The 22,099-nt window shown below is 38.3% G+C and overlaps 1 protein-coding gene across 2 annotated transcripts in view; it reads left to right on the forward strand.

The window, feature by feature from the left end:
- Positions 1-22,099, forward strand: part of Xpo4 (exportin 4) — an 88,577-nt gene that overhangs the window by 35,285 nt on the left and 31,193 nt on the right. For both annotated transcript variants that reach the window (XM_038310139.1, XM_038310140.1), the window contains exons 5-9: positions 1,530-1,646; positions 2,353-2,506; positions 12,727-12,839; positions 17,074-17,231; positions 17,468-17,642. In XM_038310139.1, coding sequence (XP_038166067.1) covers positions 1,530-1,646; positions 2,353-2,506; positions 12,727-12,839; positions 17,074-17,231; positions 17,468-17,642 — 717 coding nt within the window. The remainder of the gene's footprint in view (positions 1-1,529; positions 1,647-2,352; positions 2,507-12,726; positions 12,840-17,073; positions 17,232-17,467; positions 17,643-22,099) is intronic.

Here is a 22,099-nt window from a genome sequence, read left to right on the forward strand (position 1 = left end):
TTTAAAAGGAAGCCATTTTAAAGTGAAGATTATTTTACTTGATAACTGTCTGAAATCCCTTTGAGCAGTAAGACGGGGATAATTTTCTCATTATGAGGGGCTTGTACCTGATTTCTCAAACCATCTTCCTTAGTCTACAATGGTATTTAAACAGGCACATATTTTTTCTTGAAGATTTAGAGCTGAAAGAACTTTTGTATTAAAGTAGTGTATATTTTGAAATAAACTCTGAGTGTGTGTGTGTGTGTGTGTGTGTGTGTGTGTGTGTGTGTGTGGTGGGGGCAGGGCTAAGTTCGTTTCTGATGAGGAGTACTTGCCATATGACCACAATGACCCAGGCTCAACTCTCAGTATAGCCAATTATTAACAACAAAAACCCAGTGTATATGTGTGCACAAAGACTGAACTAAGAGTATCCAGAGAACTTTCATTATTTTAGAAAGCACCTTTGATAGATAACTTCTGGACTCTCTACCCTGCATCAAGTTACATACCTGTGCTTATTTTCATTGATATTAGGAGGTAAACAGTAACTACTTCCTTTAAAAATTTGAAAATCACTTTTAAAGGAAAAATTTAAGTGCTTTTTTAAAAAGTAGTATTTTTTTTTTCTGTGTAACTGTCACTTAACCTTAAGCAAATATCAGCCTTACAGTCTTTAGGAATTTTAACTTTATATCTGTTTGCTAAGATTTGCCAAGCAAAGCATCTATAAGGTCAAGGTACTAACATCAGAAGCATTTCTGAACAAAGATGTTGCAGTTGGTGGGGTGGGTCCCACTGTGTTCAGCTGTTGTATAAGCTTGCAGAAATAGTATCATCTTGACTTTAATCTTTCGGGTGTTCAGAGGTAGTGTGCATATTTCTGTTTAACCCCTGGAAATGCGCCAAAATAATTCATATCCTTATCTCTATCCCTATTACCTTGGCTCTAAATAATCTGTGAATAAGATTAATGAGTGGTATTCTATCTGGTGGATCCAGTGAAAAAGAAGTTTCTTTCTTTGATTTAATAAGTTTTGAGGTACTGTTTGATATTTTGGAGACTAAAGTCAGTGTTACTTTTCATCTGTTTGAGAATGCTTTTACATTCATCAGAACATAGAGTGGGATCCCCAAGTCTGAATGTTGGTGGCCCCTGGTAATCACCTACCCTCTTCAAGTCGTGGTCCTTTCAGGTGTAAAAGGAATGTATGGGTTGTTGTGTAGTTAAATGAAACAGGGCATTCAACAATTACTTAATTATTTAACAGTTATGTAAAATGTCAGTTGAACTCTAGGATTGAGTGAGTTGTGTCCTGAGCTCCAGTCCTACGCTGATGTGCACTGACTTGAGTTGAGGTGCACTGTTAGCATTTACCACATTACTTTGCAAAGAGAGCCAGTCTTAGTCGCACCAGGTCTCTGCTTGGCAGTTAGAAGCTCTAAAGCTCAGACAGACAGCATACAGAGAATATATTTGAGCAAAATCTGTTGAAACAAAGCTTTGAAAAAAGTCATGCCTTACAGTTATTTCTTATTGAATTTAGCAAACTCTGGCCTGTTCTATTCTAACTGCACTGTTGAGTGAGTTCTCAAGTTCAAGTAAAACTAGCAACATTGGACTGAGTATGGAATTCCATGGTAACTGCAAACGAGTCTTTCAGGTACTGGTTTTTTGTTTTATGTTTTAATTATTAGACGGTCTACTTTTTGCCCAGTTTATTCCTAATGGCAAGAAAATTTGTTTTGAATGTTTGATATCTTACGCCTGAAGACTTGTGTTGAGATTTCAATATAGGATATAGTAAATAAGAGGGTTTGATTACTGTAATTGGTAAGTTTATTATTCAGGTCTCATCTTTTAACAGCAAAAAGAGAATATTATGATAAATATCCTTAGCTTATCATTTTATCGTATTTAGCTATAACTATTTCAATTGATAGGATTCTGCTGGCCTTAAAAATAGAACTGGCACAATGCCGAAGAGGGTCATGTATTTAGAATGTTATTGCAGATGGTGAGGGCTCTTTGTCTCTCGCGTGTATTGTTTGGCTCTGGAGTAAAGTTATGTGAAGGCACTGGCTTGAGTCCTACGGCTCTGCACTATAGCAACTGACTCTCCCAGCTCTACAGTTACACTCACCTTCACAGGCTTTCCTGCATGGAGGAGCATTTATATTACAGTCAATGCTACCTCTTGGAAGCACACTGATGTAAATTTTGGTTAGAGGCCTCAAGATGGAAAACATTCTTAAAGAAGTAGAGCAATCTAATGGAAACCTTAAGGTTCTTGTTTGTTTTATGATTCTAAAAAGGAATGCATTTTGATTAAGTGTCATACAAAACTTTGTGTGATTTATTGAGCATAGGAAGAAGACCTTCGCCAGATCTTCATGTTAACGGTGGGAGTTCTGCAGGAGTTCAGCAGGCGGGAGAACCTCAGTGCTCAGCTGTCTTCAGTGTTTCAGCGGTACCTTGCACTAGCCAACCAAGTCCTGAGCTGGAATTTTCTCCCTCCAAACTATATCCTTTTTGTAGCAGGAAGGACTGTGTTTGTGGTGACTTTGTAGAAGACTTAATCATAAAGCTCATGAGGTTCTTTATACTCTCAGCTTTTTTCTTCTTTTTGGAGAAATGGAATTTTATTATACCATAGTACAATAAACTATGTAGAACATGTAAAGTTGTATTTACTACTTTTTTGAAGAGGGTTGAGTATATGAAAACATTTGGTGTCTAATAAGGCTGTTGCTGACTGAGTAAGGAAAAGCCAAAATGTGCAAAATGCATATTTATTCAGCAGTAGAGACATTTTCTTCTTGGATATGTGATTAAATTAGATTTCGTGACTGGCTTTCTTTACTTAGAAAGGGTCTGGTTTTGTCTTTATGAATTGTTTAAGTGTATGTATTAAGTTAGTGATAGGCTTTCTGTCCAGAGCATCTGCTGCCGGGTGTCTCGTTGTGCCTTAGGGTACTGTAGTGCCTGCTTGTAGCATTGTTCATTCAGGCAGACCTGGGTTCAAACCTTAGTTGATCGCCAGCAAATTACTGAACCTTTTTTTTTTAGAACTGGACATTTATTACTTAGAGGAGAGAGAGCAGAGAAAGAAGGAGAGAGAGACAGAGACAGAGAGAGAGACATACGCACGCCAAGAAGGGACAGGAAGAGACTACTGAACCTTTTTTTAATATTAATTGTTCCAAGCAGAAAGAGATGCTGGTTGTTGACTAAATTTAATAAAACAGCATAGTTAACACACTCAGTTAGCTGCTGTTAGGCAGCTCCTGGCATCTTTGAGTAAAATAGTCCTACAGTTAACTCCCTATGTCATGCTCCTTTTGATCTAATACACTTGTGCCTGCTGTAGAAAATTCAATATAACCTGCTCTAGATGTCTTTAATCAGCCCTTCTGGGGCTTCAAGAGAGTTTGTTTCAGAGGAAATTGCTGTTTCTAAGATTAGAAATGGAGAGTTCTGTCAGCTTTAGGATGAGGCTCATCTTTGTTCCAGCAGAGTCAAGATCTGCTGCATTCGTGTGCATAGGTTTGAGACCTGCAAAACTGGGAGATAAGGTGCCTGGTAAGCTTTGATTTTCAAGTTACTATATTTACCTACTAGAAACTAACTGAGAGGCAGGTGGTGTGAGATAAAGTGAGCCACTGACTCGTTAAACCAGGAATTCTCCAGGCTTCTTTGCCAAGGGCAGTCACATTGGAATGAATGAAGCTTGCTATCAAGTTAACTGTATTCTCCTTTTATGCCTATCCTTTATCTTTTACCCATTAACCAACTTTCTATATTTAATCTATAAATTTCTTTTTAAAATATTTATTTAACTTTATGTGTATTTGGTATGAAGGGGTCAGATTCCCTGGAACTGGAGTTATACAGACAGTTGTGAGCTACCATGTGGTTGCTGGGAATTGAACCTGGGGCCTCTGGGAGAGCAGTCAGTGCTCTTAACCACTGAGCCATCTCTCCAGTCCCTTATTTGTTTTTAAAGGATGGTTTGGCAGACTTTATTCAAAAAACTCTGTTATTACAGTTTAAGTATCAGTGTAGCATTGTTGTAAAGAGAGATTAGACAAGTCCCTCTCCTAGTTTTTGTTTTGTTTTGTTTTTTTAATTAAAACAAAGAAAACAAAAAAGCAACAGCAACAACTGAAGGGGCAGTCACTGATCTTGCATGGGCTTGTGTTAGGTACTCTGCAAGTATGTTCTGGTTGTTGTTTTTGTGGAACTCTTAACAGTGGGAGTAGAGGTGTCTCTGACTCTTTTGCCTCTCCTCGATATCCTTTCCCTCCTACTGGGTTTCCTCACCTATCCCTGATATGAGGGTCTGTTCCTACTCTTATTGTAATTTTTGTTGTTTTGGTCTTTCAAGATAAGGTTTCTTTGTGTAGTTCTGACATGAACATGGCATTGTTCCGGAACTAGCTCTTGTATACCAGGCTGGCCTCGAACTCAGAGATCCGCCTGCCTCTGCCTCCTGAGTGCTGGGATTAAAGGCGTGCGCCACCACTGCCCGGCTTATTGTAACTTGTTATGCCATGTTCAGTTTATGCCCCTGGGAGGTCTCTTTTCTGAAGAGAAATAGGAGGAGTGGATCTGGGGTATATGGGAGGTGTGGGAGGGAGGAGTAACTTCAGTCAGGGTGTACTGTAAGAGAGAGGATTTAAAAAGTCAGGTTTAGTTCTCAGCACACATTTCAAGAGATCTGATGCCCTCTTCTGGCCTCCTTGGACACCAGGCACTCACTTGGTGTACAGGCATACATGCAGGCAAAACTCCAATATACATAAAATAATATATATTGAGCTGGGTGGTGGCACATGCCTTTGATCCCAGCATTTTGGAGGCACAGGCAGGCGAATCTTGAGTTTGAGGCCAGCCTGATCTACAGAGCTAGTTCCAGTGCAGCGAGGACTACACAGAGAAACCATCTTGGGACGGGGGGGGGGGGGGGCATTTTTGGTAGTATATGTCTGTAATCACAGAATTCACTTGAGAGACTGAAGAGGGTGGATTACTATCAGTTCAAGGCCAGCTAGAGTTACATAGCAAGACCAAGTTTCAAGAAAACCAACATAATAAAATGTTGAAAAAACTTGGAACAGGTTTTAAATTACCAGTCCATATGGAGCTATCAAAACATTAATTATGTATGTAGTGAAATCAACAAAAATTACACTGCATATATCATAGCCAATTCTAAAGTGTCTGTTTTAGAGGAAAATATAGTTGGCAGAGAGTTACTGTTTTGAAAAGAAAAACAGTTCTCTAAGAGTTTGAAAACAAAGTTTGTCTGAAAGATACACACTCATAAAATATTTTATGGCGTCTGTAGATAAAGCATTGGACAAAAGCTACTGCAGTGTTAGCAAAGAAAGTAATTCCTCTAAAGGTCTGGAGGGTGGCTGGACGAGGTGTGCATCCTGAAATCTCAGCCTTCAGGAGGGAGAGTCTAGAGAATCAGAAGTTCAAGGTTATCTTCTACTATGTAGTGAGTTTGAGACCTGCCTGCGATATGTGAGATCCAAAAGAGAGGGGCGGGATCTGAAAAGATGGCTAATCTGGTAAAAATGCTTGTTACTCTTCAGAGGTTTCAAGTTTGGTTCCCAGCACTGATGTTGGACAGTTCATAACTGCCTGTCTGTCTCCAGGGGACCTAATATCCTCCTCTGGCTTTCACAGGTACTCATACACACATGCACAGATACACGTATACATAAATGATGCTTTAAAAAAATCTGGAGGGCTGGAGAGATGGCTCAGAGGTTGAGAGCTCTGACTGCTCTTCCAGAGGTCCTGAGTTCAATTCCCAGCAACCACATGGTGGCTCACAACCATCTGTAATGAGATCTGGTGCCCTCTTCTGGCCTGAAGGCATACATGCAGTAAGAACCCTGTATACATAATTAATAAATAAGTCTTTAAAAAACAGATCTGGAGACACTGGTATCTAATGCTCAATTCTCCTGCCTCAGTTTTGAAAGTTCTTGTATGTACCACCATGCCTTGGTCTTGAGAATATTTTTCTACTTCATGCTTATGAGTGAATGTTTATGTGACCAGTGAGTGATTGGTGTAGTTCCATATATTGGTGGGCTGGGCTACAGCTCTGAGTACTCCTTTGAGTAGGTAATTTTCACATATCGATGTAAGTAATATTTAAACACACATTTAAAAAAATCATCTGGAACGAGGAATAGACGTTATACTCATTTACCTCTGCATATTATTGTGTATTTTCTTATTGTGAAGGTACAAGGGACTTAGCCCAGTGGTAGAGTTCTTGTTAACATGTGCAAGGCCCTGGGTTCAGTCTCCAGCACTGCAAAGAAGTTCTATGGCAGTTTGACACAAGAGTCATTTGAGAAGAGGGACCCTCAACTGAGAAAATGCTCCATCAGATTGGCCTCTAGGTAGTGCCATCTCTAGGTAATTGGTCCTAGGTTGTTGAAGAAATCAAACTTAGCAAACCATGAAAAACAAACTGGTAAGCCAGCACATGTGGTTATAGTCATCTTTACTTTTTGTGGTATCCTTCAAAGCACAAAAATTTATAGTTTTGATGATGTTCCATTTACCTAACTTTCAAAAATGTTATTTTTTTAATCAGAAACAATCTGATCCATGGTAACAAGGGTTTATAGTCTATGACTTCTTTTGATTCACCTTGAGTAACTTTTCATGTGTAGTTTGAGGTGATGAGTCACCATTATTCATATACATGTGAGAATCCAGGTGTCCAGCAGGTGATTATTGACTACAAAAGTGGAAGAGACCAGTTTGGTGTTTGATTAGTCAGTGAATGCTGGTGTCTCTGTAACTATGAAACCAAGTCTAGCTAGCCTTCAGTTTGGAGTACTGATGGATCAGTGTGGGAGAAACTATTTCTTGGAACCACTGGTTTATAAAAACAAATATGCTTGTTAACACCCTGTCTCCTATGTATTTATTACCACCTACTAAATACATACATGGTAGGGTGAGCAAGCCACAGTTGTAGTTCTATTGACAGTTCACGGGAAGAGACCAGAGACACTGGTAAACTCCCAAGAGTACATAGGAAGCCCTACAACAACAGTTATCAGGCCCCAAATGTGAGTAGTCCTCTAAATGTAAATGCATGTGAGTGCTCCCAGCAGTTCCATAACGTGGAAACAAACCCAAGGTCCACCAGCTGATAAGTGAATAAATAAAATGTGGTATATCCATATAATGGATATTATTTGTTAGTTTAAAAAATGAAGTATTTATACATGCTAAAACAGGAAAACTTTGAAAACATTGTACTAAGATAGAGTCTGTTGTGAAAGAAGCCATTTAGAGAGTACTTGACTACCTGATCACATTTATATGTGATGTTCAGAATGAGCAAATTGGAGACAGCTCACAGTGGTCACCTAGAGCGGTGGTGTTTAGGAAGACACAGGAGATGAGTGCAAAGCATACCAGACTTCCTTCTGGGTGATGAGTCTGCTCTAAAATTAGATATGTTCATGGTACACAACTGTGAAGATAGTAAAACTACTGAGTCACTGAACAAGTTGTGTAGTATGTGAATTATGTCTCTGTGAAGACTTTAAAAATATCTGGCGTGCCAAGGTACACTCTTTGACGTGCCCATTAGTAGAATCCCCATCATCGGGGATGGTGTGGAGTGAAGATGCAGTCCGGGGAGTCATTACTGTTATGTGGGGCGTTGCAGGACTGATCCCACCCGCTTCCTTAATTTCAAAGAGCTACAGAAAGCCATGGTCTTGGAAAACAGAAAGAAGCCGAGGAGACTGAGAAGACCAGCTGAGTGCATGGAGAAGAAAAGATGAGTGTGTCAGATAAAGGTAGTCAGCACCTATTCCCAAGGGTAACTGGGAAATTGTTTTCAGATACACCTCAAATCTGTTACAGTTAATTGAACCTGTGGGAATCTGTTTGAGGGAGAAGGGCAAAGCTGTACCTTAGAGACGGATCGTGTCTGCAGCGTGAAGAAGTAAGGTGAGTGTAGATAATCGTCAGAACATATCAGCTACACTGCCGCCAGACTGGAAGAAGGATTGGAGAGATGGAAAGATCTAGGAAAGGTGCGAGGCTGCAGTGGTAGGCCCGTGACACAGATGCTAAGACAGCCCAGGCCCAGCTGAGGTAGTGAGGAAAGTAGGAAGCCACTTGGTGGTGTGGGGCACATGCCTTCATGAATCAGGGTTTTATTAAATTCTGGTTGGATCTGCCCTAAATCTGTTCGAAAGTGGAGGAACACTGTGTGGAAATCAGCATCTGATAGAATATTTAAATACAGATGGAATGCTGGGTTGTGAAGTATTTTCTTCTGTCCTCTCTGAGTAATTAGTTTTACACCAACTAATGTTTCTGTTGCTGTCTGATAGGACACATTGGAAAGAAAGCAGGTAAAATGAGTAATTAGTATTTGGAATTATGTTTACATTATCCTTTCCAGGTGTGTTTCCACATTACAAAAAACTACCCGAAAAAAAAAAAAAAAACAAACCAGAATTTCTGACCTGGGTCATTGGGAGGAAGGAGTCATTGACAAGCAGACTCTTTAGTCTTTGGGCACAGTTAATTTTGCAGACTGTAACCTGTACAGTTGTTCAGAAGATTCTGATTAGTTTTGTAACTCCTGGACATGTTGTTCCTGCCCGCGTTTCTTCTTGTCCATGCTGTGTCCTGTTCGCCCCTGGGTTCTGCCGCAGAGGGGCATTTGCAGCGCAGGAACAGAGAAAGTGCTCAGAGGCAGAGAAAGGAAGGTGGATCCAAAGCCAGTTTATGTTCTCTTTCTTTCCCACACAGAGCTCATAGTACTTTGTGTAGTTTGTAAAAGAGCAAGAGGGATGGAATGAGTAATTTTTAAAGTCTAATGAACTTGCTTTCACAGTCTTAGCTTAACTACTTAAAAACTTGGGCCAGAGGTATCTTAGAAACTGAAGCTTGTGTGTCATTGGGAACTTGAGGCATCAGTTTCGGCAAATCTGATTTAACTGCTATAACTATAATACTTTTTAGTAGAAAATGATTTATTTAAAATTATTTAACACATGTAAGGAATTATGTCTGCTGAATTCTTAATTCCCTGAGCAGCCTAGGTTATTTTGGTTCAGTCGTTCTCTGTGAATGCCACAGCAAGGCAGTCACGGAGTGTGCTTTGCAGCTTAGAGTATGGTGTTGCTTAATTTGGACAGTGATGGTGGTGGGACTAGAGCTGCCTCTGGGTTATGTATGTCTTTCCCGCTCTAAGTTTGAGTGGCAAGTGAGTCATGAAATCAGGACTCTGTGTGCGTGCAAAGTTTGGGTTTATTGATTCCTAAAATGAATCCTTAAAGACCTCTGCATTCTAACTCACACAGCAGAGAAAGCTTTGCCATTTCCTGTGGTCTAAGGTATTGGGGTCTTTGATGTGATTATTCTGATGTTTTTGCTAATTTGGTTTCTTTTGAAACGGGGTCTTTGTGTAGCCAAGGATGGCCTTAAACTCCTGATCTTTCTGTACTTACCTCCTATGTGCCCCTCCTGGTTTGTTATCAATCTTGATCCGGGTTCTGTAGGAACTCTACCTTCATTATTTTGAGCATCTACTGCATTGTTTCCTATAGCAGCTGGACCATTTTGTGTTACCCTTGGAATGTACAAGAATATACTGGCTCTTCCATGTCCTGTGTCTTCATCAGTACTGTGTCTGCCTACAGCTGGGATTATAGGCATGTGCTCTCAGTTTATGGAGTATTGGAGGTTGAACCCAAGTCTGCGTGCATGCAGAATGATCGCCAACTGAACCACATCCCCGCATTTTTTCTTTCTTTCATTATCACAATATAATACCCTTACTGAAGGTGTTAGTAAATACCTAAGAACTTCTTTGCAGATGTAAGTACCCATATATTTTCACAGTATTTCCAAACTACAACCCTGCCCTGTAGTTGAGGTAAATGTATTTTCTGAGAGCAGTCTGTTCAAGAACTTGACGCAGAAGACTTAATAGGATTAGCTGGTGAGAGTCATTAGTAGGGGTGACTAAGCTTGTCCTCTGGCTCTTGGCCTGGTGTGTGTTTGACTTGGTCCTGTAGTTACAGAATAGGGCAGGTGGTGTGGATGTGCTTTTCATTTCTCAGAACTTTGTGAGCTTCCCTCTGTCAAACATTGAGAGGCTTTTTGTGGAGAGGGGCAGGGAATGTTGATTCTGCTCCAGGCTACAGTAGAATTTACATGTAGCTGGCTGGTTTTCCAAGGGACTAAGATGACTCAGTTTAGAAGATTGTGTTTTAGCACCTCAGCTCAGTTAGATTAGATTTCTGAGTTCTGACCGTGGTGATATTTATCTGTTTTTCTTTTTTAAAAACATACTCTAGCCAGGCAGTGGTGGTGTACACCTTTAATCCCAGCACTCGAGAGGCAGGTGGACGTCTGTAAGTTCAAGGCCAGCCTGGTCTACTACAGCAAGTTCCAGGACAGGCTCCAAAGCTACAGACAAACCCTGTCTCGAATCCCCCCCAAAAAAAGCCATATTCTACATTAATAATTACTTGAGGGTTGAAATAGCATTTGAAATATCTTCAATTACAACAATATTTGAGAATTACAAATAAAAATTGAATTGTCTTAGTTCTTTACATTATTTTGATATGATCTAGATCTGTGTGTATATGTTCCCCTCCCAGTGTCATGTAATCTCTATACTATACACATCATACCATTTCAGGTCATATTGTGGTTAATAATTGTATTTCATACTGACCTTTCACATAATAAAAATTTACCTTTAATAAAGTGACATTAAAGCTAGAAAAAGATAAATGGATTGGTTTTCTGTTTTGAGGTATAGAGCCTTTGTTTCTTTTCCCAGGTGATCCATCTGTTCTGAAGACGAAAGATCCCTTACCTCCTTTGCTGTGAATTTCAAAGACTTATAAAGAGAATAGCTGTCAGATTCTTTGAAATATATGATAATGTCATCAGTAAATCTTTCAGTTTGTTTTTCTAAAGGTAATCAGCCATTCAGCCAGTGTCCTGTGTTGATGTAGACTGGTGCCTGCCAGGTAATGAATTCACTTTACCTTGAGGACTCGGCTTGAGTTCTCGGCTGCTTTTTCTTTACCTTCCTTGGGGTTTCATTCTTTCTGCCCACAAGGGGGCAGATAAAGGAAGAGGGAAAGGCTAAATGAGCCGGTTCAGGGTTTCACTTTTGCTAGAGTTGCAGGAGTTTGGGAATGACTTCAGAAAGAAGCAGTCACTTTCTTTCTTAAGACAACTCAATGCCCTCTCCACCCACTTCAGGCCAAAAAACCAACCAACCAACCAGACAGCAAAACCCAAAAAACATTCTTGTTTTGTTTTATTTTCCAAGACAGGGTTTCTCTGTTTAGCCCTGGCAGTCCTGAAACTCTCTCTGTAGATCAGGCTGACTTTGAACTCAGATCCTCTGGCCTCTGCTGGGATTAAAGGCATGTTCTACCCGTCTTTTGAAAAATGGTTTCCAAAGCCTTGTTAGGGCCTTCAATTTTTTTCCGCAGATAATTTCTCCCTAAAATTAATGAGTTGGGTTTTAGGAAATGATAGCATTTAAATGTTTGCCTGAATTTATGCACAGTGTCATCTTAGATGCCTATGTCAAGATTTCTCATGAATGAGAATTTTGCCAAGTTCAGACTTTGTTTCCAACGGAAGGGGCAGAAGTTACCTTCTCCATTGTAGGCAGCCTCTCATTTCTTAAAGCTTCAGTTACTATGGCCATGCCGTTGAGTGAATTATGTTCATCAACACCTACAAATGTATATATATATATGATGGTTAAGTTATTTACAGAAAATTTATTCTATTTGAAGCATATTTGATATTGAATACCTCAACATCTTATATACTGTTTGAGTCTGGGAACTTTTGTTTATTCAGTGTTTTGTGTGTGTGTGTGTGTGTGCATGTGCGTGCTCATGTAAATTGGTGCACATGTGTATGTGTGTATGTTTGTGTAGAGGACAGAGGACAACTTCAGAAGTCATTCCTTGGGGGCTGTCATTGTTTTTGAGATGGAGTCTCTCACTGGTGTGGAGCTTACCAAGTAGGCTAGCAGGCTGTCTAGTGAGTCCTGGGGATCCAGGCCTCTTTGCCTCCTTCAAGACTATGGGAATTTTAAGTAAACATCCGTTTTCTGTCAGCCACTTAATTCTGTGTTTTGACTTGATATTGGGCTACTGTGATCTCAGGGTGGTGCTATTGTTTTCCCCAGTATGAGGCATAGTTACTCTTTCGTGTTTTACTCCTGTTTTCCTGTAAACATACTTCTTTTGGAAAACTGCTGAATTTCCCTATCGTCTATGTGAGATACATTTTGTATATATGATTTTAACTATTTAAGATATTGGGGAAAGTGATGGGGCAAATTTGAAGACATTGATTCTTTTCGTTTGGTTTCTGGTGTCTGCTTTTAAGTCATGTTTTTTTCTTCTGTTGCCTCTATTAAGATCTCTGATTGTCAAGGTTTCTGTATCCCTGTGGCATGGTACACATAATGACTAAACAGTTATCTTACATTCCTGTAGCATTCTTTTTTTCAGCACTTAATGCCTTTTATTCCTTAGCTTCATGCATGAATTATGTAGCATATGTGAAGAGGCTTAAACTGTTTCCATTGCATTCTTTCTGGCTGGCTGCTGTTATATTTAGGGTATACTTATAGTTTAGACAAAGTAAGAATGTTATTGTTGTTGACCTTGACACTAGATAACTGGGCAGACATTATATAGCTATGTTCGAATCCTCACAAAATGTGCTGTTGAAGCCAACAGAGTCCTGGCGGGAGACTCTTCTGGACAGCAGAGTCATGGAACTTTTCTTCACAGTAAGTCCTAGTCTTTTTCTCTGGTAAGAGGGGACACGGGAAGAGGAAATGCCTTTGTTTTTCTTAAGTAAAACATGACAGATTTCTTTTTTTTCCCTGTTGATTTTTCTTCTCATTAACACACCTGGTAAAGGAGAATCATATGACAAATCTTGCTAATTAATGTACAAATACTATCTCATCTTGAAGGGCTTAGATCCCTTCTTAGACTTTGTAAATACAGGACTCCTTTACACTTAAAATTTAGAATTCCCTACTAGCTTTTATTTGTGTGGGTTATATAACTATTATTATATAATATAGCTGTTATCACATTACAAATTCAAACTGATAGAAGCAAAAGACAATAATGGCATGAGTTTTGGTCTTTGACTAAACTATAACATGTTGTTATAATAAAAAACTGAAAATTCATACTGAAAACTTTAAAAAATATTTTATTTCACTAAAAATACCAACAAGAAACTATTACATCATCATATAAATAACTTCAGTGAACAAATACTTTAAAAGCAAGTATAATGAAAATAACTGGGTTTTGGTTTTGTTTGCTTCATATTTTTACTCATCTGATTTAATAAAAGACAACCAGATTTTCCTGTTTTATATTTCATTCAGTTGGTATCTTAAATCATGTGATCTCGGGAAAAGGCCTCTGTGTGCATGTACGCAGTACACAAGAAAGAGCAGAACCGTGTTAGCGCACTTGTGGACACTGTCTGCAGTGGCTTAGACAGTGAAGGTTCCCTGGGCTACATTTTGAGAACTGTTCCCCTAGGGGACTATACTCATAATTACAAGACCTGAACTAAGTTAATATTTAAGAGCAATTTATCTTAAATATTTCAATTATAACTTTAAACAGGCCTCTTAGTGTCATCTTGCTTCAAGAAGCAAACAGTATATTCCCAAATGTGCCAGTGAGTTTTGGAATATATATATGTGTGTGTTGGGAGCTAATTTGCAGTTACAAAACAGGTATGTAGTTAGATCAGTGACTTAAAATAAAAACCAGTACAATCTAGGTAAACAATCAGAAAGAAAAGAATAAGACAGTTTTGTTTAGTCTGAATTATTATAGTTTCTTATCAGTTCATGCATTTGAAGTATGAATGAATTATCCTTTTGTGATTGAACTATTTAAAATATTTTAGTGCTGTGTTACATATTTTAAAATGTCTAAAGAGTGTCCATCCTTAGGCATACTAAACACTTTCTACGATAGTGGCTTGTTTTGGAGTTCTGGAGATTGCACCCAGGGTCTTGTGTGTGCCTGACAAGTATTGTGCCACCAAGGCTCCTTTCTATCCTTCATAAAAGATGTTTTCTATGGAAATGTTTATTCTGAGCATTAGTCATCTTCTATTTTTCTTTTTAAAATCAGAGGGAAAGACAGCTAAAAACATGAGCAAGATCAAACAGTACTTGCAATAAAAACTTGCAATAAAATTTTAAGGACTTTGTGGGATGCCTCATCTGGCAGGAATTGTTTTGATATGAGTCCAAGTTCACTTCTTTTTATTTGCTCGACAGAAAGTAGGTCCCACTCCAGCAGTTGTGAAAAGGTGAAAAACTTGCTGGCAATGCTGCAAACAACTCGACTCGGTCTGAACAGCTGTCGAGACAAACCAGACAGCTGTTCCTGTCAGCTGTGAACTATCACATACAAATAACTTTGAATTCAAAAGTTAACCCTTTGCTACTATGTCATTTTAGTAGCTATTTGTATTTAAGTATTTGTATTTGTATTTAAATAGTGTAGCTATTTGTATTTAAGCAATTTATAAACAATTTTAATTTGTGGCAAAAAACATGACTTAATTTGAGTTTTGCTAAATTTAGCTTTACTTATGGATTAATTACCAAATTTAATCTCTTTTTTCATTAGATATCATTATTATGCTAGATTTCTGTAGATAAATATACAGGAGTGAGACTTAAACTTATTGACCGTATCTGAAATTTAAGTGATTTTGATTACAGTCTGCTCTTCAGAAGTTTACAAACTTGTTAGTTTTTCTTTTCTTCCTACTCTTCTGGGAGAACTTTTCTGATTAGGATTCTGGTACATTGCTCTCTGAATATTGCCATTCTTAGCTCTCTGCTTTGCTATTTTCCACACATAGCATGCCAGGCACCACTTCACCTATGATTTTTCGGTTTGCATTTAGCACAGAACACTCCACACTTTCTAAACCTCATAATCTGCATGTTTCCTGGGTGTTTCAGTGTGAATGGCACACTGGCATCTAATGTTTAAACATACTTCAGCAGAGGTCTGTCTTTCTTGCTAACTTTTGCCTTTTATGCTTATTTGGTGAATGGCCTCTCCGTTTGCCTCCATGGATATCCATCTCTCCTCCCCTTGACTCTTCTCTGCAGAGGTGGTAATCTGTTTTTAATTGTATGATACCATTTAGATTGAAATACATGTTCACTTATGAAGGGAATGCTTTCTCGTGCTAAAATCAGTAGACCATGAATCTATGTATCACAAGAATTACTTGTTTAACATGTGTTTTATATGACTCCTATTTCAGAAAACAAATTAATCCTTGTTCCCAGAACAGTTTTTTGATTTGTTTTGAGATTGCCAACACTAGCGCTCTCATTAAGCACATTTTTTTCTTTTGTGATGTCATCTCTCGTCCAAGAATGAATGGTCATCTGATTCCTGTGTGGAGCAAATTATGTAACACGTTTCTCTTGTCCCATCCTGCACTGTTTCTACTGTTGGTAGAATCTGGCCCTAGGCATCTCCGTGAATTTTGATTACCAGGTTAAGATTCAAAGGATAACAGCACAGAATTGTGCTTTTAAGATAAAAGAATGAAACCCTGTCTCGAAAAAAACCAAAAAAAAAAAAAAGAATGTAGTCAAGAGTATGCAACCAAGACATGCATACAATTTTGTGTGTTATACTTGGTAAAGCTTAAATTACATTGGTATATAGGTTGAAGTGTTTTTGTTTCAGTCCAGGGATTGGAAAACCCTTTCTTCATATTACCAGGGACCACAGTAAATATTTTAGGTTCAGTATATAATATGGTCATACTCAACTCTGTCATTGTAGTGAGGAGCCCTAAATTAAAAATAAACAATCAAGTAAGTCATTTAACTGTAACTTTTAGAGCTGTTATACTGGTTTAAATTTCTTTACTTGATCTTAAGAAGCCAAGAGGCTAAGGTTAGTGGAATCAGTTAACAAGGATTTACTCTGTTCACCGTGTCCCATACTGTACTAGTGAATGCATTTTAAAAAACAAGGAAAACATCCTGGTGTCAAGTAATTTATAAATGATTGATAGAGTCAAAACCAGCATAACCTGAAACAAATATAGAGTACATGCTTCATAAAAGAGAGAGGAGGCCTAGAGTGCTTTCGTTGAATGCTGGTGCGAAATAGCGAATGGCCAGTCAGTATCGTGCATGAAGATGAATAGCTGCTTTATAATTTCTTCTTGGCATTTCCTGTTCCATGTTACTATCAGAACATAGAAATGAAATATTTAATGTCTGAAAATTTAGTAATGCTGAAGTTAAGAAGCAATATTCTGAGAACTTTAGATAAAACACTGTAGTAGGTATCAGTATTACATCATTGAAGTAAGGTCTAGTTGCACACTTAAGTAGACTTATGTATTAAATACAAATTTTATTTTAACATGTAGTATCAATAGCAGTGGTGTGGGATAAAATGAAATTAAAAAAGATCAAACGGTCTCAGAATTTAAGCATCTGCTCCATGTCATGTAGGTGATATTTAGGATGGGTGATAGGTACATTTGTTGGTTTTCAAAGTGTGCAAGTGTTTGCTTCCGCTAAGGCAGCATCTATATACTGGGTTGAACTTGTCTGCTAACTTTAGCAAGAAGCTGTGGTGAGGCATAGTTAGCATAATACAGATGACTGTCGTCGTTGCTGTTTTTAGCAGAAGCAGTATGTCTGACTGGCTAGCATCTGTCTTCTCTCCTTGTCATAATATGCCGGAGATAGTTCAATTTTTAAAATGCAGGTAGCCCTCAAGTAAAAATTTTATTAATATGTTTCAAGTCATGACCTATAATGTCTGTTGGACTGAAGGACGATTTTCAGGTTTCGTGTAACTGAGGAGTTAATTTTCTAGAAATGTCCTGCTACAGTGAATTTTTCTCTTACCTCATTCGACATGGTTTGCACGTGACCCCTACAAAAGAAGAATTTGTTTTTATGGATTAGTGATTCTTTCTAACAGGTACACCGAAAAATCAGAGAAGATTCAGATATGGCACAGGATTCTCTGCAGTGCCTTGCCCAGTTAGCTTCTCTACACGGACCCATCTTTCCCGATGAAGGATCCCAGGTTGATTATCTAGCACACTTCATTGAGGGATTGCTGAACACTATCAATGGGTAGGTATGCTCGTTCTTTTGAACGGAAGAGGGAACCTTCCCTTTTCCTCTGGTATTTCATATTGAGGAAAAAAGAAACTAAGGCTTTTTCTGTTCTTTGTTTTGAAGTAGAGTTGTATGTCTATTCGAAATTAATACAGGCACATGCCTTTACAAGTGAATGATGATAATATTTTTGTGTTTGGAAATAGAGCTTATCTTGTACTGCTAAATAATCCTCATGATTTGGTTTGTAGAATTGAGATAGAAGATTCTGAAGCTGTGGGAATCTCCAGCATTATCAGCAATCTGATAACTGTGTTCCCTCGGAATGTCTTAACTGCCATCCCCAGCGAACTTTTCTCCTCCTTTGTGAACTGCCTCACACATCTCACTTGTTCCTTTGGGCGAAGTGCTGCATTAGAAGAAGTGGTGAGTGACCGTGCTCAGATCTGTCTGTGTCTGCTGTCCTAGGAAATTTGTGCTACCTGTAGAACATTGTCTCATGACATTTATTGTTATTGAGTACTAGTAGCTACTGTGAAAGTTACATTTTATATGTAAATTAGTGGCAGTGTATGTGGAAAAATGACCTAAATTTCTGTAGATTTAAATTAGTCTTGGAAATTATAATTTTGAGATAATTAGAATGCAATGTTTTTGTTAAATTATACTGATTAGCCCATGTTTAACAGTGTTTAACAAGTATACCAAATACTGCTAAATAACTTCATGGTTGGATGTAATTATGTGTAAATTAAATTTTATCTATGTTATTTTGATATTTTTATTTAGGACTTATTTGGAAAGTATGTGATGTGTATTATTTAAAATTGTGTTTTGGTAAGCCCTAATTTACATTCAAATTAAGACTGGTAATGCGAATGATTTTTTTGGGACAAGTACAAATTTTCAGGTGCTTTCCAGTTTTTATTTTTAACTTAAGGAAATACACACCTTGACAACACGGCTGCTTTGTAACAGTTACTAATAACTTGAGTAATCACTGGAAACAATTGACTTATTTGTACATGGTAGTGACTTGATGATTGGAATTGATTTTTCTTGTTATAAATTGAAAGGAGGTTTTTTAAAAAAAACAATTTTAATAGAGAAAATACTTTGAGTAGATGCCTCTTAGAATTTCATGTTTAATTCTGAGTTTACATCTTACTCTGGCAATGTTTGGCAGTTTGTAAAGCTTCCAACGTATTCAAAGAATCTGGGAATGATTGTGTTTATGTAATTAGGCTCTTTTAGGATTTAATGAGAGGTTTGTGATGGAAAATTATATATTAGATGAGTAGAAGTTCTTAGACATCATACGTGAGATTTTGCATTTTTCAGGATGGTAATTTCTGTTCTAAATATGAAAGTCCATGTTGAAGTTAAGTGTCTCAGCTTTAGTCAAAGCTCTTTGACAGGCTCGGACTGAAATGTGGTTTCAGGTAACATACTTCATTGTGTTCCCCTCCTGGTTTTTCTCTGTGGAGTGAGATGGAGTCAGGATTTAGCATGTTAGTCATCTGTTTAGACATACAGCTACCTTCAGCTTCTCTAAAGGGGTTCTTACATTTAGCAGACTGGCTAGAAAATATGTAATATTTTTGGCTTGAAATTTTTATCTTTGAGATTTATTTATTTTGAGCAAGAGGCTTTCTGTCAAAATTGGGTGTAGGAGAGTAGGAATCTAAGATGATATAGATCCACTTTAGGAGAAACAGATATTTCTTCAGCTTTCCTCCTGCAAAGACATGCTGTGCTTAAAGTTAGGATGCACCTAATAGGTTTCATTGAAGAGAGTGGCTGTTTGTGTCTTTTAATTCTCTCAGTTTAGCTGTTTGTATTTAACAGTTATTTTTAAAGGAGCTGACTACCAGTTTTATAGGACAGAAAGAAAAGCCGAAGCTCTACAGCAGTTGTGGAGGGTACATTAGGAGGCCTGGGAAGGTTGAAGGTTGGAGTATGACCCTGTCGTGTGACTTGAATGATTGCTAAACAGATTTCCCAAAATGGCAGTTAAATCTTCATGTTTGGTCATCTTGTACATGCTGGGGATTCTTCAGCTAATAACTGAAGGTCGAGAGCAAACCCAGCCAGGACAGACTGATGTAGGGTTACCAGAGGGCTCTTCCTCCTGTCACCTTTGTTCTTTTGACTACCAGGTAGTTGTAGTGCCAGTTCACAGTGCATAGTTGTTGTTCTGAGCTGGAAATCAAATCATATTTTAAGGAAATGTTGGAAAAATTGAGCATTTAAATAAACAGCTTAGGAGTTCACATGGTGTGAAGTGATGATACATTTGGAGGGGACAGTGGTCACATGCTGAGTGATCATAAACACAGACTGCTTAGGATGACCTTTGGGTTACTTTTTCAACTTCGTTTAGTATGTTTTCTTCTTGGCAAAATCAGGGTGACAGGTTTTTTTGTGATGCTTTTTTTTCTCCTGGTTTGTCTGTTTTGTGGTGGGACGGGATGAATTTTGAGAGGGTCTGGGTATGTAGCATAGGGTCTCATTCTGTGTTTCCTGCCTCTACCTCTTGAAGTAACAGACTGTATTGTACCATACCTGGCTTCTTTCTGAGGGAAAAATGCCTGTGTGAGGCCAGCCTTTAGTCAATGAGAGCAAGTCTCAAAAAGGGACTCTTTAAAGTCCCCTTTAAAATAGGGAGCAGAGAGCAGCAGTGCTCTAGGAGGTGGGGTTGGTGCATTTAGCTGTGTGCTATAGCTTGACCTTCTGTTGTGGATGACTGAGAAGTTTCTGCAGCCTCCCCACCCTGTGACTGACAACTAAGAAGGTACACACTGACAACACTCATCGTGCTTACATCTCTTCAGCCTGCAGAATTGTAGGGAGACACAGGGATATTTTTTATGCTTTGCATGTTGGAAGAATACCTCGTCCCAAATATAATGAAATTTTGGCTCTATAAGAATATTTAGAAGAAAACTTAGCTATTGTATATTAGATACAGATTATTATTTAAAAGTATTTTAAGAATTCCTTGCAAAGCTGGGTATGGTGGTGCCTGTTTTTAATCCTACACTCAGGAGGCATGATTCCAGGACAACCAGTGCTACACAGAAAAATTCCTATCTTGAAACAAACAAACAAAAAAAAAAAACAATAACAAAAAAGAATTGCTTGTTTTGTTTAACTCAACTTGGATCACAGATCTTACAATGCAATGACTTCTGGCTTGGATATTAATTTTAATGTTTTAAATAGTCATTTTTAAGTCTTGCAAGAATGTATTATTGTGCAAGTATTGTGGCATTTAGAGTAAAGCTTATTTACCATCTCAATGTTTTTTGATATGGTATTGTTCTATTTTAAAACGTTTTATTTATTTTATGTGCATTGGTGTTTTGTCTGCATATATGTATGTGTGAGGTGTCAGATCTCTGGGAACTAGCGTTACAGACAGTTGTGAGCTGCCATGTGGGTATTGATATTGAAAGCAGCCAGTGCTCTTAACCGCTGAGCCATCTCTCTAACCCCTCTGTCTTAAAAAAAAAAAACAGTTATTGTTGCCATATTTAACTTAAGTGATACACACTAGAAAAGAATCTAAATACAACAGATTAATGACATAAAAATATGGTTCTATGAGTCTTTTTTTTTTCTATTGATGTGTTCGTTAGTGTTATACTGTGTGATGCAAATACTGTTTGGTGTGTCATTGTGAATGGGGGTGTGCCAGTACCTATATGTTTTAAACACTGAATTATTTTACTCATATGAAGTTTACATTTCATGTTTAAATATAAAGATTGTATAGAGGGAACGACCCTGTATCACCCACCCAGATTAAGACACAGTATACCAAGTTTGGCATGATGGCTCATGTTGGTAATTTCAGCACTCAGAAGGTTAAGACAGCAAGATGGTAAGTGTGAGGTTATCAGGACTTAGAAATAGTATGGATGGAGCCCCTTTCTCATCTATATTTATCTGTGGGCGGGTATGGTTCCCTGTTCCCCTCCTGCTCCTGTGATTTGGCTTTTGTTATATAACTTGCTTCTGCTAAATGATCTTCTCATCGTGTCTACAAGTAGATGCTGCTAATGATTTCCCAACTGCTGTACCTGGCACTTTATCTTACTGTCTTCTGTGGTAATTGACTTTTTCTTTTCTCAAAGTTTTTATAGGCTGGAAATAGGAAATTCTGGAGTTTAGTAAGTCTAAGGACACCTTAGAAGTTATCCTTAAATATAAAATTCTATGTGAAATTAATTGTTCACATCAATTTCATTGCATATTTTTATGTACGTGACCGTACTTAGGAAAATAGCCTGGGACTGTGTGGTAATTTGAATAAGAATAGCCCCCATAGGCTCTTGTGTTGAAGTGCATAGTCATTAAATGCCACTACTTCAGGGGGGTTAGGAGGCACGTCACTAGGGGTAGGCTGAGGGTTTTAAAAAGCACAAGCCAGGCCCAGTGGCTATCTCTTTCTGCTATCTGTGGATTCAGATGTAGAACTCTCAGCTGTTTCTGTAGCATCATGTTTGCCTGCATGTTGTCATGCTCCCCACCATGATAATGGTCCAAACCTCTGAAACTGGAAGCAAGCCTCAGTTAAACGCTGTCTTTGTAAGAGTTGGTCATGGTGCCTCTTCACAGCAGTAGACCGTTTAGTCAGGGCGGTAGTGTAGCTCAGTATATGAGCACTTGCCCACCATGCCTGAGGCCTTGAGTTCACTGTTTATTACTTTGAAAATGGGGTGGGGTGAATAAAGGAAGTAAAAGACGTTTGATATTCAATAGAAAGTGTTTTCTAGCCAGGCAAATATCAGTATCCAGAACTCAGGGGCAGAGGGTCTCGGAAATCTAGGCTAGCCTGGTTTACTTAAGATCCGGGACAGCTTACAGGGCTTCATAGA

This window comes from Arvicola amphibius, chromosome 13 (assembly GCF_903992535.2).
Source record: "Arvicola amphibius chromosome 13, mArvAmp1.2, whole genome shotgun sequence".
Classification (NCBI taxonomy): Eukaryota; Metazoa; Chordata; class Mammalia; order Rodentia; family Cricetidae; genus Arvicola; species Arvicola amphibius.